Source organism: Falco punctatus, assembly GCF_963210335.1.
Source record: "Falco punctatus genome assembly, chromosome: 9".
Taxonomy (NCBI): domain Eukaryota; kingdom Metazoa; phylum Chordata; class Aves; order Falconiformes; family Falconidae; genus Falco; species Falco punctatus.
Window position 1 is genome coordinate 11146942 of NC_137589.1, and position 16935 is coordinate 11163876.

The following is a 16935-nucleotide window of genomic DNA, read 5'->3' on the forward strand; positions in this document are numbered from 1 at the left end:
AGAATTACTCACGGATACAAACAGCCAGTGTCTTGTCCCCAGCAAACTGTGTTGTCCAGGAAAACCCAGTGGTGTTGCCACATACTTCATACAGTTTACTTCTTCTAAGGAATTGAAAGTCATAACCCTTGGGAAACAAAGATGGGGAAAAAACAAACAGTGTCTTAGTCTACATCATGGCAACTGTAAGTTGAAGAAACATCAGTGAAGGTCTACACAGATTCTACAACTTCTCCCTGCCCCAAAGGAGAAAAAAAAAAAGGTATAACAAGGAAAATCATGCATTACACAATAAATACCTGCAAATGGGTGAATAGATACAGCAGTAAACCATGAATGTTACCTGGTTGCACATGGGTTTGCAGTACTGTGTGTTGTCAATGGTGACACACACCAGCCCACCATTTCTAGGGGCTAGTGGGAGTGGGCAGAGAGGTAGCTGCTTGCAAACTGTTGGGTGGATTAGAAAGAAAAGATGAGAGTGAGAAAACAATATGTCAGAGTGCAAGTGATGATGAAAGTCTCCCCCCTTCCCAAGCAAGCCATAGGCATAGTCATTGACCCGAGTATGGGTGATATCTGCCCCCAGTACCTGACTCTGTCAAAGTAAATATTTTTTTTTTCTTTTCTTCCAGCAATACCCAATTTTTCCATCACTTCTCCCTGTGACAGCAAGTCCTTGTCAGCCCCAGTTACACTTTAAAAGTGGCTCCAAGCAGCATTTGCATTCACAGCACTGACATTCAGCACTATTGTGGCCAAAACCATCCAAATATTTCACTCCCAGACACCAGAGCGGCTCTTGCTGCAGGGCAGCGCATGCCCTGCTGCCCCTGCGGCTCTGCACTGCTCTTGGTGGCAGGGGTGGTGACACCCCATGCCTGGGTGCTGCCGTGCACCCCAGGTGCCTGCCAGCACAGTGGCTGAGCACCCTTGTTTTCTGGCTTGTTGCTGAGATGTCTTTTAGCTTATTCTCCCCACCCCCCATCCTCAAGAAATGCAGACACTTAGCTCACTCTGACTGTAGGTTAAAAACGTTCTTAGTGCTTCTCCACCTCCCCTTTGTTCAACACCCAGCAAAGAGGAGCATCAGCTTGGGGGAGGGCCTCACATTTCTGTTGGACAGGGCGCACGAGATCAAGTATTTCTTGCAGGGTCCAGACAAGGTAATTGACTGAAGCTTTTTCACCTTTGGCAATCATTTCATTAAAGCATTTTGAGTATTTCTATGGAGTTAGAGGAGAAAAAGGCTAAGATGAAGATGAAAGGCCTCCGAATTAGTTTATGAAAGTGTTCAAATATTTTTATTTTTTTTCTAAAATGCAGAATAAGACCCATCCTGAAAATTATATAGCTTTAAGTAACACTAATTTCCCTACAACATTTTTGGAAGAAATCCGGTAACGTTTTTTGAAAAAAACTTGCTAGATAGGGTTTTTCCATTATATTGAGTTCAAGAGGGAGGACTGGTATGGGTTAGGGTTTCTTTTTGCAATATACAAAAAGATGCCCTTATAAACAACTGTATGTATCTTTTTTCTATACAAAGTACTGGTTTGTTATTCTTATCTTCTTAGTGCTGTCATCGCATAGACTTTCTCTGTGTGTATAAAAATATACATTTGTAAACATGTGTAAACTAAAATGTTCCCGTGTGTTTATCTAAGCTCCATGCCCATATAAATAGCTTTCAGTCCATATGTGCATGCCTATGCACATATGTGGATAGTGCAGAGCTGTGGTAAACTCCACAACCAAACCACAAATGTGTGCCACCATTATAACTGACACCAGTTACTTTGAACTTACACAGATGCCAGACAAAGAGCAAGACCAATTTTCCGTAGCAGCTGCTGAAGCACCAGCCAGCAATGGCTAACTCCACTTCTCAGGCTGAAGCTTACAGAAACATTGTTGAAAGTGATGGGCATCAGCCATACAAAGACAATAATATAATTAATAACTCTAGAGGGAAAAAACCTCAAAGACCTGGGAGAACATCTCCTTGGCAAGTGCTGCCCTCAGCTTCCCTGCCCCACCCCACCCCCCTCAAAAAAAAACCAAAACAAAACCCAAAACAAAAAAAAAAAACCAAAAAACCCAAAACAACCGTGTGATGAGAACGATGCTCCAGGTAGAAGCTCAGTATGTAGTGGTATGTGAACCCAGCTCCAGCTATTTGTTCTGTGTTATTGTTTTACAGGCAGAAGTTTTAACCGTGTGTGAAAATTTTTATAGGCTCTGCCCTGGTATTTCTTTACCATTTCTGCCATATTCAAGTGTCACTGTCTGATCAGTCCCTTGTGATATGCCTCTCCCATAGAAGACAGGCACTAACTCATAAAACATAGGCTTTCATTTGACTGTCTCTACTAGTATTTAAAATATTTAGCACTTCTTTACATTTGAAAGTGGGATTGAAAAAAACATTATGCATGGTAAAGCAAAAGACAACAATCTGGATCAAAGCAAAACTAGAAAATACACCTACAAGGACTTTTTTTTTTTTACTAGCAATAGCAGGACAAAAGACATGGCAGGTCAAATGACACTAATAATTTTTTTTGTTTTTTCATGTTGCTCCCCTCCTCACCATGTGCTCTTGTTTTGAGCCAGGCATTGGTGGTGCTTGCCCAGCCAGCACATCTCATCTGCTGCACCGGCACCCGCAGCAGGGCCCTGCTCGTCCCACCACCAGATCCTGGGCTGGCCAATGCAACCAACCTCTTACCTCAAGGCTCTGATTCACATCATCTACGGTTGCACTTTTGCATTCACTTGGACTGGCAAAAGCTCTGACATCAGCAAAATCTGAAAGACAAACAGAAGCTGGTACACAGCCAGGTAATAACCCCTCCTGCCACATGAACAAACCCCAGGTACCCCACAACTGCACTTGTTTATCAGAACTGTGCCACTATTCTGTAGTCTTAGTACTACCTTGTATACCTGAGGCGATCAGGGCTCAAATGTGAATTAACTGTGGAAATATTGATTTATTCTAAACAGTCGGCTATCTGGCTGCCTGTTTGTGGCCACCCAGGGCTCGGTTCCCAAGCGGGATGCTTCACTTCTCTAAGACATCCGCTATTTAACTAATTGTTAGCTATATTCAGGAATGGTAATATCTTACCTCCAAAAAGGACTGCTAAACTTGTAAAAAACAGTGTTTTCCCGAGCAGGCAGGAGCTGAACAGCATTTTTTCTGTGGGAGACCAGGGGCTAGTCACTTGTCGCTTGTGGAGCCTAAGAGCTGAAGCACTGGAGTCAGGCACAAAGCTGCATGTGGGTCACCAGTTGTTTACTGTGTGGCTGGTGTGATAAGGCATTAGGGGGATGCAGCTATTGCCCAACTTGCTGGGAAGCTAGCGGAGAGTTTGCCAGCACGGTTTAGGGAGGGCAAGGGGAGGTCTTTCATCATGGTACTGAGGCGGTCTGGCTTTCCTGCTGCTGCCAACCCCACAGAGAAATTTTCAGATTAACTGATTTACTGTAAACATGTTTAGTGTATGCACACTCTGGCATGCTCTTGCTCTCTCCCCACCTCTCTCCCCTGCTCTATCTGTCTGTCTGTTTGTTTGTCTGTCTGTCTCTCTCTCTCACTCACACACATATAAAGACCTATATAGAAGACGTAAGTATGCCCTACCTACAGGGCTGAACTGTGTATCTCATGCTCCAGGAGAAAGCTCAGAACATGAAAAGATGGTTCAACTGCTTTCGACCAAGGGGATATGCTCTATACTCTGTAGCATCCAGAGCTTAGCTACTTGGTAGCGAGAGCCGTTACATTTCCAACTTCCAGCTTCTGGGTTATTAAATACAGATATATATTTTTAATTGAGCCATGAACCTCATATGCTTATATCCATTTGTGGGAGAAGCTCATAACTAGCAAAATTACCACAAAAGTTCAGTTATTTCTACCCTATACATTTACTAGCAGATTAATCCAGTTACCCCGATAATGCTCATGGTTAGGGGTGTGACCGAGCCCATCTGTAAAATGCAGGTTTCAGAGTCATGATCATTCAACCAACAGCCTGTCACCCCTCCAGCCTCTGTGCTGAGCTCACCTGCCCGCCCAGCCAGCGAGACACACACCCACTCCCCCTCCAACAAACCCTTTAGTGGCTGGTATCGTCACCGCCAGAGCAGAACTGCTTGTCTTCTCTGCAGATGTTTGCTTTTGCTGAGACAGGGATGTTCTGCTTTCATGTTACCTTACGCAACACATTTATTTAAGCAGCCCTTTTTCAGGTTTCTTTTCATTTATTCTTCAGCCGCTTGCTTCTGCTAGTGGTAGTACAACACATTATGACCAGGAGATTCTGTAGTGAAGCCAACTGTAAGGTCTCCATCACATCCACAAAGACATGCTGCCTTAGGCCATGTCAGGGACATCTTGATAAACAGGTCCGTGTAGGACTGTAACACTTCCACAAACCAGCTCTGTGGCAGCCTGAATGGCGACTTCCTTATTATTAGTAAAATGTCATTGTATACATTACTGATCGGCAAAAGTTCATTAACAAAACAAGTTAATAACACAGGCTGAGGTTTGTATTTCTAGGCAGACCAACAGGACCCGGCTCCAAACGGTTTAGATTTTTGAGGCTGACACACACAACAATCTTCTTCCTTGTGAGATGAGCAATATACAGCTGGGAAAATAGCGGCTGGGAAATTCTTGCCAATACATTCTTTAAGACGCAGCTGTGCTTTAAGATATTTTCCTGCCAAAATGTATCCAGGTGCCCAACAAGGGCCACTGATTCATACTGTAAGTCCTTGGGAGATCAGGAGCGACACAGAAACCCACTACTTGTTCATCTCAACTTATACAGGACATATAAAACATTAGCATAATTAATAAAATGGAGCAACTTCTGGCTTGAACAGATAAAAGTTGTGTCTGTGACATACCTGAAGAGGATGAATGGCAGCTTTTCTTTAATGACCCTCTTTCCACAGCAACACCGGTTTGGGAGACACTGTACGAAGGAATTTAGTTAGGACAGAAGCAGGGGATGGCAACATTTCTCCAGTGTAGCAGATTTAACAGTCTGCTGCTGAAACCACAAAGCCAGGATCGCCTCGTGGGTTAAACCTCCCGATTTAAACAAACCTGGGCTTAATCCGCAGTTCTTTGCAAAAAGTAGTTTGTCACTTTGCAGGACAATACACCTTGTTCTCAGCCTAGACCCTACCCAAACCACCGTGCACACCGGCCACCCTAATCTGTCAGAAGGAAGGCTGTCACCATCTCCAGCAGGGGTGACAGGGTACCAGCACCCACACTTAGCTCAGCCCGGGCACGGACAGGGCCACCGCTCCGCACAGGCTTGCTCCCCCAGCTGTGGGGGACACAGCCACCTAGCGGCTTGTTCTTCAGTGAGGGACTAATTTAACCTCATGCTATATATATATATATATATATATATATATATATGGATGCTTTGCAGTTCACAAAATCACAGCACGGTCAGGGCTGGAAGGGACCTCTGGAGATCACCTAGCCCACCCCCCTGCCAAAGCAGGCTCACCTGGAGCAGGCTGCACAGGGTGGTGTCCAGGCGGGTTTGAGTGTCTCCAGAGAAGGAGACCCCACAGCCTCTCTGGGCAGCCTGTTCCAGGGCTCCGTCACCCTCAGGGGAAAGAAGTTCTTCCCCATATTCAGAAGGAACCGCCTGTGGTGCAGCCTGTGCCCGTCGCCCTCGTCCCGTCACTGGGCACCGCTGAAAAGAGCCCGGCCCGTCCTCCTGACACTGGCCCTTCAGGTATTTGTCGACATCGAGAAGATCCCCCCTCAGCCTTCTCCTCTCCAGGCTAAACAGGCCCAGCTCCCTCAGCCTTTCCTCCCCAGGGAGATGCTCCAGCCCCCTCAGCATCTTCGCAGCCTCCGCTGGACCCTCCCCAGCAGTTCCCAGTCTCTCCTGAACTGGGGAGCCCAGCACCGGAGCCAGCGCTCCAGCTGTGGCCTCACCGGGGCAGAGCAGAGGGTGAGGATCACCTCCCTGGGCCTGCTGGCCCCGCTGCCCCTAATGCCCCCAGGGCACCACTGGCCTCCTCGGCCACCAGGGCACACTGCTGGCTCGGGGGCAACTGGCTGCCCAGCAGCACTGCCAGGTCCCTCTCCGCAGAGCTGCCCCCCAGCAGCTCAGCCCCAGCCCGTACTGGTGGTGGGGCTGTTCCCCCCAGGTGCAGGACCCTACACTTGCCTTGGTGGAACTCCATCGGGTCCCTCCACACCCAGCTCTCCAGCCGGCCCAGTCTCGCTGAACGGCCGCGCAGCCTTCGGGTGCACCCGCCGCTCCCCCAGCCCGGCCCCTCAGCCTTGCTGAGGCACCCTCTGCCCCTCGCCCAGGGCGCCGGTGGAGAAGTGGAACAGGGCTGGGCCCAGCGCTGACCCTGGCAGCACCGGAGCTACAGGCCTCCAGCTGGGCCCTGCGCCGCTGACCACAGCCCCTGAGCTCTGCCCTCCGGCCAGTCCTCGGCCCACCTCACCGCCCGCTCATCTGACCCGCGCTCCCTGAGCTCACCCGCAGCCGTGGTATGGCAGACCGCGTCACAAGCCTTGCTGAGGCCAAGGTAGACATGGTAGTTACTTCTATGCTCTTTATTTTATTCCAAAACTACACCAAACCTAGAAAGCCATGCAATAAACCTAACACTTGGCAGCAAAAATTTTGAGAGAATGCTTTTCACCAAGTTTCTATTACACACAAGGTCTAAATAGCAATCACATGTAGTGAAAGATAAATTCAGATCACAATTCCAAAATCTAATAAAATTCAGTTATGTTGGTAAACTAAAATCCTACAAGAGTATAAAAGGCTGAGTTCAGATGGACCGTTTTCCTACAACATCAAAAACCAACTAGAAAAAGAGGCACCTTTACATACATGGTAGGAAAAAGCTTTTTATTCTATGATTGTTGTTTTATGGGGGAACACTTATGTTTCAAAACCACAGGTAATTGAAACACAACAGTAACAGCACATACGCAGTGAAGGTGATTTAAATATTACATATATGTTAACATCTTCTATAAAAGAGGCTGAGATACAGTTATGTGGTGTTCAGCCTTCTCCCCTCAACGCAACCCCCAGCTGTATGCAATGCTAACTCCAGTAAGGAAATTGGACCCCAGAATTTCCTGTTGTCTGATTAGAAGCAAGAGATCTGCTGATCTTTAGTCAGAGTTGGGAAAGTTGTCTTTGCTTTTGCCCGTGAAAGGTTTGAGGTTCAGCCACTGGTTTGCGTACCTGAGTCATACTTCACCTTTATAAAAAGAACCAACAGAGCAGCAATAAAAAGTAAACTGTATTTTGTTTTCTTACGCTGATTAAAAAAACAGACTCTGTCCTTTATATCGTAGATGACGAAAGACACTGAGGGTTAAAAAAAAAAATCAATTTCCAAGAAAATATCCTTTTCTTTCCTTCCATTTAAAATCTAAAATTCCTTTCCTTGAATACAAAGCTGTCAAATTTTATTTTTGGAAGCATCCTCATCATTAATGGACTTCTCTTCCTTTTTGTTTTTAAAGGGTGACTGCTAGTGTCAAAACACAAGTTTTTTAGGCACCTCCCATGAGAATTCATTTCTTCCAAAGTGACCATAACATGCAGTCTTCTGGTAAATGGGCTTTTTTAGGTCCAAATCCCTGTGTGTGTAATAAAAAGAAGAGAAAATTATTCACATTGAGATATTTCATGATAATTACATTAAAATCCTGACACCGATACCTATTTCACATCCTTAGTTAAGCAAGCATATTCTGGATATATAAGCATACCAGCGAACATCTCCAATGGAGAACCATAAAAATGACAACAAAACTTAAATGTGAAGTACTTTAGGGCTACAGGAGAAGATGAAATAACCTTCAATTCCTTTTGTAAAACAAAACATATCTTTTTTTCACAGCAAAATAACTTAAAATTCTTGGAATATAAAAGTTGTTTTATTTTATTTGAATTCCACATACTATATAAGGCCAAATGTTGAAAGTATATGCTTCATATGAAACTTGAAAAGTACATTTGTTATACTAAAAGATATGGCACACTGGTAGATCTGTAAAAAGTATCAACAGTGAAGTCTGGCAGAATGACAGAATGAGGGAAAGTCTCTTGTACTGCATGGAACAATCTCATGTCAGTTCAAGAGGCTGACTCTTACATTGTAACATCTAATGGCTTTGTAAGAAACCGTTTCTAGGATGTCATCATCAAGATGTTTTCCTTTTTATGTGTTTCTGTACCTGACAATGACTCCAGGCCGAAGATCAAAGTTTTTGTGCACAATGTCCAGCAGCTCTTTCTCTGTTTTTTGGGAAGTTCCGTAAGTGAACAGTGAAATGGACAGTGGATGAGCAACCCCAATGGCATAAGAAACCTATGGCAAAAAAGACACCATCGTTAGCAAATAAACACCACACCTCAAAGGGCTACAGTACACCAAAGAAGAAAGCATTCATTCATGAATCGTTTCAGGAAAACTAAGGCCTCTCCTCCACTTCCATACTTGCTCAATCTGTATTTCTAGAAAAAAGAGAAAACTTGGAAAATGCTGAGGTCTCAGGATAACTTTCTTCCCTGTCAACCAATCATCCCATGATCATTTCCGTGACAGTACGCATCACAGGGTTGAGGGCTCACTAAAAGTCCAGAAAAACAGACCATAAAATGAAAGCTAAATGAAAATTTCCACCTTCAAGAAGCTGATAGGCTATTAGTGATATTGCAGTGGCCTTGAACCAAGCACATCAAGGTCTTCCTTCCTTCCTTCAACCCCAAGCCATCACCAAGACTGCTTCTACTACAATGTCTTGTATGATGTGTATTCAAAGCTGAAAAGGAAAAACCTTTCTGAGACAAGCCACATTCATAGCAAACCATACCTGCACCAGAACGCGGCGACAGAGCCCAGCTTTCACAAGAGACTTGGCCACCCAACGGGCCGCGTACGCAGCTGATCGGTCGACCTTCGTATAGTCTTTGCCAGAAAAGGCACCTCCTCCGTGGGCTCCCCAGCCACCGTAGGTATCCACAATGATCTTTCGACCAGTAACACCTGCATCACCCTGAATCAGTAAAAGAATTTGTCTGGTTTTGCAATCCATCTTATTACAAGTCTCGTGCAAGGCTATGCCTCCTCCTGAAGACTACAACAACATGTAAGTTCACCACATAGGATTAATGTGAGGTAGTGGAAGGAATGAACTTGTCTCACCGAGCTACAACAGTGGCTATAAATGTTCTTTAAAGCCAGATTTGTAAAACAAGCCATTCATAAACTGTGTTTGGTAATCAAGCAAACAGGCTTACACTCAGATAGCCAGAGCATGCTGTCTGTTTCAAAAGTCAATGTTCCAGGCAATATGGCAACTTTGGCTTTGAAGTGACCTATCTACCACATCCAAACTGAATACAGAATATTGCCAACAAGCTATGTGCTATAGAGGGACCACTGAGAGATTTTACACTGTTAGAAGAAGAAATAAATAAAATCAGGCTTTGACATCTTTTGGCCAAAATCAGAAGTTGTGTGACTATTAAACAGCAGATGTCTTTTTGTATTTATTATTGAAAGGTATGTCAGTGCTACCTTATGTACACCATTAGACGAAGGCTGGCACCCAACACTTCCCGTACAATACCATTACAGAGACCGTCATGCAAATATGTCCTAAAAAACACATTTTCAACTCCAAAATATTTATAGTCTAATTTAAACTATACCCAACAGGTATGGAGTAGTAGGCAATTATACGTAATTGGGAAAGAAGGATTATTTCTTTCTAAGAACAGATACTTAGAGGTGAATATTCTAAAATATTAAATAAAGGATGCAGATAACCTTCTAACTGCCACACAGCTATCCTGATTGCTTCTCACAAGTACTTGATATTTTCATTTTATCTTGGTTAGATGATCACTACCTGGTTAACTGTCTGACCCCTCAATTTACTAAATGCTTAAGCTTTCTGATGTAAATGGAAACAAGTCAAATTTGAAATTCAGTCTCCACCTGTGCAGGCAAGTTTGGAATTCTTTGTCTACAGAATATCATGTCAGTAAAATTCAACTGCTGGAATGTTTGCATGGCAAACACAAGTGAGGAGTCAAAGTTTTTCTTAGAAAGACTGTGCACATACACAGAAGAAAACCTTTGGCACTGTTTGTTCCAATCTGCTAAGAAAGCAGTGAGGTGTAAGCCTGAATGGCAGATAGCTGACCTTGCCTAAAGGATCCTGTCCTCCTGGGATTCTCGCAAACCTTAACTTGTGATAGCACAGACAGTTGCACTAAGGACACCTGGTGTGCTAACAGAACTGCAGAACTGAGTGGGAGGAAGAGAAATGTACAGGTGAAAGGAAAAAAAACCCAACCCCCCAACCCCACCCCCATCCCACTTTAAAGGTGCTGAAAGAGCACAAATGCATTTGTAAAGTGTGTGGAAGTCAGTTTTGCAATGACTGTAATGTTCTCACAATACCAGCGGGTGTTGCTGTTGGGAAAATGGCGACAGCAGCAAAATGACTAATTTTGCCACAGCCAGAATTCAAGGTACCACCAAGATCAAAAATGTAAGGTGAAAATCCCAAGCTAAATACACATGTCTCCCTTAGGTGAACTGCACTGGTGATTAAGACAGCCTTCTATAGCTAGAATTGTTAAAAATGAGTAATACTTTCATGAAAAGAAATCAGAAAGTTCAAGATGTAAAAGACAAGGAAAGAAACAGTTATTTTCTGGTTGCTGCAATGCTATTGTAAATTGCGTAAGTGATGATAGCAGTTGTAAGGCCATGGACACACAGGGAGATTGACCCATACTAAGTAAACTTATCCCAGGTTTAAAAAGCTGCAAGCAGACACTGCAATGTGCCTGTGTTTGCATGTGCAAACACAAGCAATACAGTTCCACCACAAGTGTAGAAAAGGTATTCCCGGCTGGCTTACCAAACATAATTACATTACATTTTTAAATGGGTGCAAATCGGTGCACACCTGAAAGTTTTCATATGTGTAGCCTTTTTGTAAGTAGCTATGATGGCTGCATTGGTTCACTTGCTCCAAAGTTACAGTTCAAGTTTGCCTCTCCATTGTCCATAGTCTAGGACGTCAATAATACACAAAATTACAGCAATGCAACCAATTCAACTACCAACTACACAAAACCACATTTTTTTGTGTAATCATTATTATAACGATTGATCTCAACACCTTCCAACTTGTTCCACTGCACTAATGTAAAAAAGTCACAGCACCTTCGAAATAATTCTGGCAAATTCCAGTAAATGAACTGGACCTAATTTCAGGAAGGAGCTTTGAAACTTTGCTGTGATAGTTCTGAAGACTAAAACATTGGGAAAGATAATTTTGTTTTTGAAAACTAAATCTCAAAAGTCCTGCTCCTGCAGAGCGTGGAAGTTCTGCCTGACTTCTGTTGAGTGCAGGATCAAATTATATATCCCAGCTTCTGCATTGCCTAGATAAAGCAAAAGCAACATTTATTTTCCCACCAGGAGAAGCCTATCAGAGCAGACCAGCATCTTCAGCTCTCACTGGCGCCAGGTGGAACGTGAGACTACAGATCTGAAAACCAGGTTCACTGTAAGAGATGTGTCTCTTGGCCGTATCTCTGTAAGGACCGCTCTCCATGAGAAAGGTCTGCGTGTCTCACTTGGTGCTGGGCTTGAGGGTGTGAGGAAAGCCAGAGCTGGGCTGTACATTCCACATGCAATGGAAGCTTCAGCTCAACTTGCCTGCCTAGTGACAGGATGCATGACATAACCATGCCTCAAAGGTTACTTTGGCATACAGCACATGAAAACCTGGGTGCTTCTCCCATACATAACTGCAGTTTTATATCTATATCTATACATAACTGCACTAGGCAGCTTGCTTCTTACACCCTAGGACAGACATGCCAAAGAGCTGAACATTTCTTTAAAGACAAACACCCAATGACAAAGGCAAGCTGATAAAAGCCCCAAAATAATACAACACAAACCTGAGGCCCTCCAATAACAAAACGTCCACTAGGCTGAAGGTGATAAATAGTTTTCTCATCCAAGTATTTTGCAGGGACAACAGCTTGGATCACGCGATCCTTCAGGGTCCTGCGCATATTCTCCAGCGAAATGGTTTCATCATGCTGCACAGATATCACAATGGTGTGAACACGCACTGGGATGACTGCTCCATTCTCCTGGATGTACTGAACTGTGACCTGGATAGAACCAGGAGAAGGAGGAAGAAAAAGAACAAAGTTGCTATAAAACTTATTACTGGTCTACATCAAATGTCGTGCTGTGCTATTCTAAGAGGAAATTTATAGCAAAATGTCAATGCTGACATTACAACAATTACTGCGCGCATTGTTGCCAAGGTATGAGAAATGAAGCCTGTTTTCTCATTCTTCATTTTTGCTGTGCTGAGAAAAAAAAAATAAAAAGACTCAATATGGACAATCTGATTTTCTATGTAATTGTCCAAAATGTTGTCTTTTGGTTGGGATTTCCAGTGAAACTCCCAAGCCTCAGAAATTTATGTTCTCAGCATATCTTCAAAAAGGCCAACCCAAATCCCTACGTATAAAAAAAATCCTTTGGATCTCCTGTCACTTTTTCAATGAAAACCGACCATTTAGGTCTGAAGGGTTAAATGTTTCTTCACCAGTAGGTGGTTCAGTGCTCCTAGCACTCTGATACAGGTTAACCACCTACCAACACTCAAGGAGACAGTATCACAAGCAGTGGAAATGTGTTATCTGCTACTTGTACGTTATTCTGATACTCTGAACAACATCAATTGCTGTCTTTAAATATACTTAAGATTTATGGAAAGGAACAGTGTTAGCTTTCAACTATTTGGACTATCCATAGCAGTATTTACCTGTGTCTTAGAGTCAGGCCTCAGCCAAGGAAGTTCTCCATTACGCCTCAGCTCTGCTAACCTGGCATTCAGTTTATGAGCAAGAATAATTGTTAGAGGCATACATTCTTCTGTCTCATCTGTTGCATAACCAAACATCAAACCCTACAGGAGGAGAAGACATACTTCAATCACTGTTGAAAGCACTACAACCAAAGGCGGCGAGATTTCATCTGAAGCAAAGAGTAAACAGTACCCTCAGGTTTATTTTTTACTGTCTTACATTGCAGTGCAAGAAGCCTAAACTCAGATCAGGCTCCAACATGTTATGGTGTAATGAGAAACAAACCACATTCCTAGAATTTTTCACTGAAAGCCTGAAGGTTTACATGTTGAGCTGGAAACCTGGACAAAAATGGAGAAGTTTCTGTGAAAAAATCTGGTTCTTTCATAAAAAAAAACCTCTCAACCTGTTGGAACAAAATAATTTCAGGACTATTCTGTCATGGGAAAGGTGTTATAATTAGCCTGGAAACGCTGTAGAGGCTTTTATGTGCAAGTACAGACACACTTATACTGCAACTGGCATCTGAAATTTCAGGGGAATGGGATGTGAATGCTCCATGAAGGACATACCATTCAACAGTTTAAGGCACCTGCCTCAGATTTTCAATGCCACATGCTTCTAGTCACAGCTTCTACTGCTTTTCAGCCATGTTCCCTGCACCAGATTATCATTTGTTAAATAGCGTTAGCAGCATTTTCTTTCTCCTCATCCATTGTATGTTGTGATAAAAAAAAAAAAAAAAAAAAAAAAAGACAGGAAGGTACTTTGATACCATTTGATACTTTTGAGGCCATCAAAATGCCAAATAAAGTCAGATATCTTTTCATCTTACGTAGTATTATGTCCCCATGACAGCATAAAAGCATTTTAATTTAGTCCTCAAGGGCTTTTTGAACAATATTAGCTTGGCTCCTAGACTCTGATATCTCCACTTATGATTCTCGACAGTATTGTTATAAACTAGATATTACTACTAATGACAACAGTAGTAAATGTTAAACTCACTCATATTGGCATCAGTCAGATTATGGAGTTTTTATGGTAGCATCTTTCTCTTGGGAACATACCATAATTATCTACATGTGTTATTTAGCTCATAGAAATGCAGCTTGGACAGTCTTAATTATGTGGAACACCTATTACAATAGCTGCCTCTGGGAAATAAATGAGAATGAAAAGTACTCTGGTGTATTTGCCTTCATTGTACTAATGCTGAAGACAGTTGAAACAGCGCCTAATTTTTTGCTGTGTAAAATCTCAAGTGCTCAGTGAAAGTGAAAAAATCCTTTGTTTATTCCATCTTACAGGACAAGCCTGGCTGCAAGATGAATGCTCTAATGAATCTAAAGCTACTCAACAGAAACATGAAATACATATGCAAAAGACTTGCTAAGTTCTAAAGGACACATCCTTGGCTACTACAAACTGACAGAGCATTCCTGACTTGCATGGAGTGCTATGACAAACACCGGGCAAAAGTCTGTCCTCTATGGATTTCTAACTGTTTTAATAAAAAATATGTTCGCTATTCTGGGGTAGCCAAGATGGAAACATGGAACTCTTCACATGGGTTTGGATTTAGAAAATAGGGCAATAAAATGGGATAAACTTTTTCCATTCAGACAGCTTTGATGTTTTTGATGTGGTTAGGTCTACCTGATCTCCGGCACCAACATCCTCTTCATTCCTGTGTAGATGAACACCCTGGGCAATATCAGGTGACTGCTGTTCGAGTGCCACTAAAACATTACAAGTCTTGTAGTCAAAGCCTATTTGGAGAAAAGAATAGCGGTAAATTAGCTTTTTCTGTCACAATTAAGTAACATGGAACCATATGACAAAATTTTCATTCTGAAGGGTACTGCATTCAGAACTCAAAACTTAAATTATTTTTAGGTTGTTGGGTTTGGGTTGGTTTTTTTTGTCAATACAACACTTGAAACCTTTTCTGGGAGGAGGTGGGGTATACAGGGTTGCCTTTATTGCTTGTTACTGCTTGTTTTCTCTTGCACTGGTACCCTGTGCCAAGCCAATTCATATTATGAATTGTTAACTGCAGAAAAGTAGTCTCTAAAAGAAAGTAAATAATGACCCTCTCCCAAATAAATAGTATTAAAAACCTCTACATAAATTCCTAGGCGCTGATGTTTTGAGCAGCTGAAGGCTCTGCACTCTGATATATTATTTGTAAAGCAGCATCTAGACCTAAACCTCTTATGAGAGTTCATGCGAGAGCTACAGAGAGGAAAAAAAAAACAGATTCAAGTCTCACAACATATTTGGAAGTGGGAATGTATTTACATTACTTTCAAAGACTAAAAGGAAGCTTTTAAAGAGAAATAGAAAGACTTAGAGAAGATTGTGGCAAAATTTTCCACCTGTTCCTAGGTGTATTAATAGTAACTTGCTACTCTCCAAATTCAGCCTTTCCTAGAACTGTAGCTACTGGCAGCTGCTGACCAAACTCACGTTCAGCCAATACAACATCCATACACATCCATATGCATATGATCCACTTGGAGAATGCTCTTCACCCTCTTTCAAGTAGGCTATGTGGAAGAGAAAATTTTATTTCTGCGTGCAATTGTTTGTTTTAACTTTTTGTTTTACTTCTGCATAGAAATTGTTTTTTATGGGTCGCTGCATCTTCCTTTATAATTTTTGGCAGTTAGGATAAGAAGGAGATTTATGACCTACTACATTTGCCAGCATTTTCTGAAAGCACTGCTGTTATGTGACAGTAGAGGTAACTTGCAGATGTGCTCCTATAATATTCTCCCACCACAATTTCCCTGCAAATTCAATAGCAATTAAAGGCCTGCAGGAAAAAACTTTTTTTAACCAAATGCTCTTGAAAGATACACTTCACTGTAACAGTGGAATATTTGTAATGTATAAACAGATACATGGCAAACCAGAAAGTTTAATGTGTCTTTTTTTATCATTTGTACGTTACACAAACTGGATTTGGACTGCAGACTCCTCAGCGTAGGAGTTGTTCAGAGCTAAGTGAGTACCTTGCACAGTGAGAACCCGCTTTACGCCTGGGAATTCTAGGTGCTACCACAATACAAATATATAATGGTACAATGAAATTAACTAGGTTTCTTCTTCCCTCACTTTCACATCCAGATGCATCGATCGGCTTCCCAAATGGATAACTAAGATTAAAGTTCTCGCAGGTTTGAAGGAGTGGTAGGTTCTGTGGCTCAAGTTGCCATTAACTATCCTGGCCTAATACTACAGTTCAAAGTATATTCTGCCTAGTGCCTTTCAGTTTTTCTGCTTACTGGGATAAAGCCAAAAGGTGTATCACGTAGTGTCATGTAAGCAGCTTTGACAGAGGATATTCAGTTTTTATCAGGCTTGCTAAAGCCCGTGTATGGAAGTGGTGCCAGACTTGGGCTGCAGTTGCCTATCGCTTGCCCTTCAAGGATTTCATGAGTTTTTCCACCAACCTTTAGCTGAGTCATCATAGCCAATATGTCTAATTGCATCTCGGACAACTCGTTGATAATCCACAATAGCACGAGATGTGATCTCACCACAGAGCAACACCATTCCTGTCTTACATACTGTCTCTGAAATGAGAGATGAAAACAGGATTACAACAGCAGAATAACCCAGCCAACTAAGGCAAATAACGATGTTTGTGATGATAGTGATTTTGAGAGACTACTAGATATATACAGTGTAAGTCCTTTCTACCCATATTTTTAGTATTATTAGCTCCTTCTACAACAAATTCTTTTCATATCCACTGTCTGCCTGACGATAAGGAAAAGACCAATATGTCCAATTTACAAATGGGAAAGTCAAAACACTGAGCCTGATTCAGCGATATGCACAGATTTTAGGGAAATACAGCACTAAGCCGTGATTTCTAAATCCACTTCGTCATTCTAAGATAGATACTGAGGCTAAATAAAACTCAGAAGGGATCAACTATTTGGAAAACTTGCCTCCAGTCCCAGGAGGA

General features: G+C 42.4%; 1 protein-coding gene across 2 annotated transcripts in view; it reads right to left on the reverse strand.

Annotated features, from left to right (window-relative positions):
* Positions 1–6604: 6604 nt before the first annotated feature.
* MAT1A (methionine adenosyltransferase 1A) overlaps positions 6605–16935 on the reverse strand; it is a 30903-nt gene continuing 20572 nt past the window's right edge. For both annotated transcript variants that reach the window (XM_080400919.1, XM_080400920.1), the window contains 7 exons: positions 16415–16537; positions 14613–14725; positions 12911–13054; positions 12027–12245; positions 8909–9091; positions 8270–8403; positions 6605–7669 (listed from right to left, as the gene is read on the reverse strand). In XM_080400919.1, the coding sequence (XP_080257045.1) occupies positions 7567–7669; positions 8270–8403; positions 8909–9091; positions 12027–12245; positions 12911–13054; positions 14613–14725; positions 16415–16537 (1019 nt within the window). In that variant the 3' untranslated portion in view covers positions 6605–7566. The remainder of the gene's footprint in view (positions 7670–8269; positions 8404–8908; positions 9092–12026; positions 12246–12910; positions 13055–14612; positions 14726–16414; positions 16538–16935) is intronic.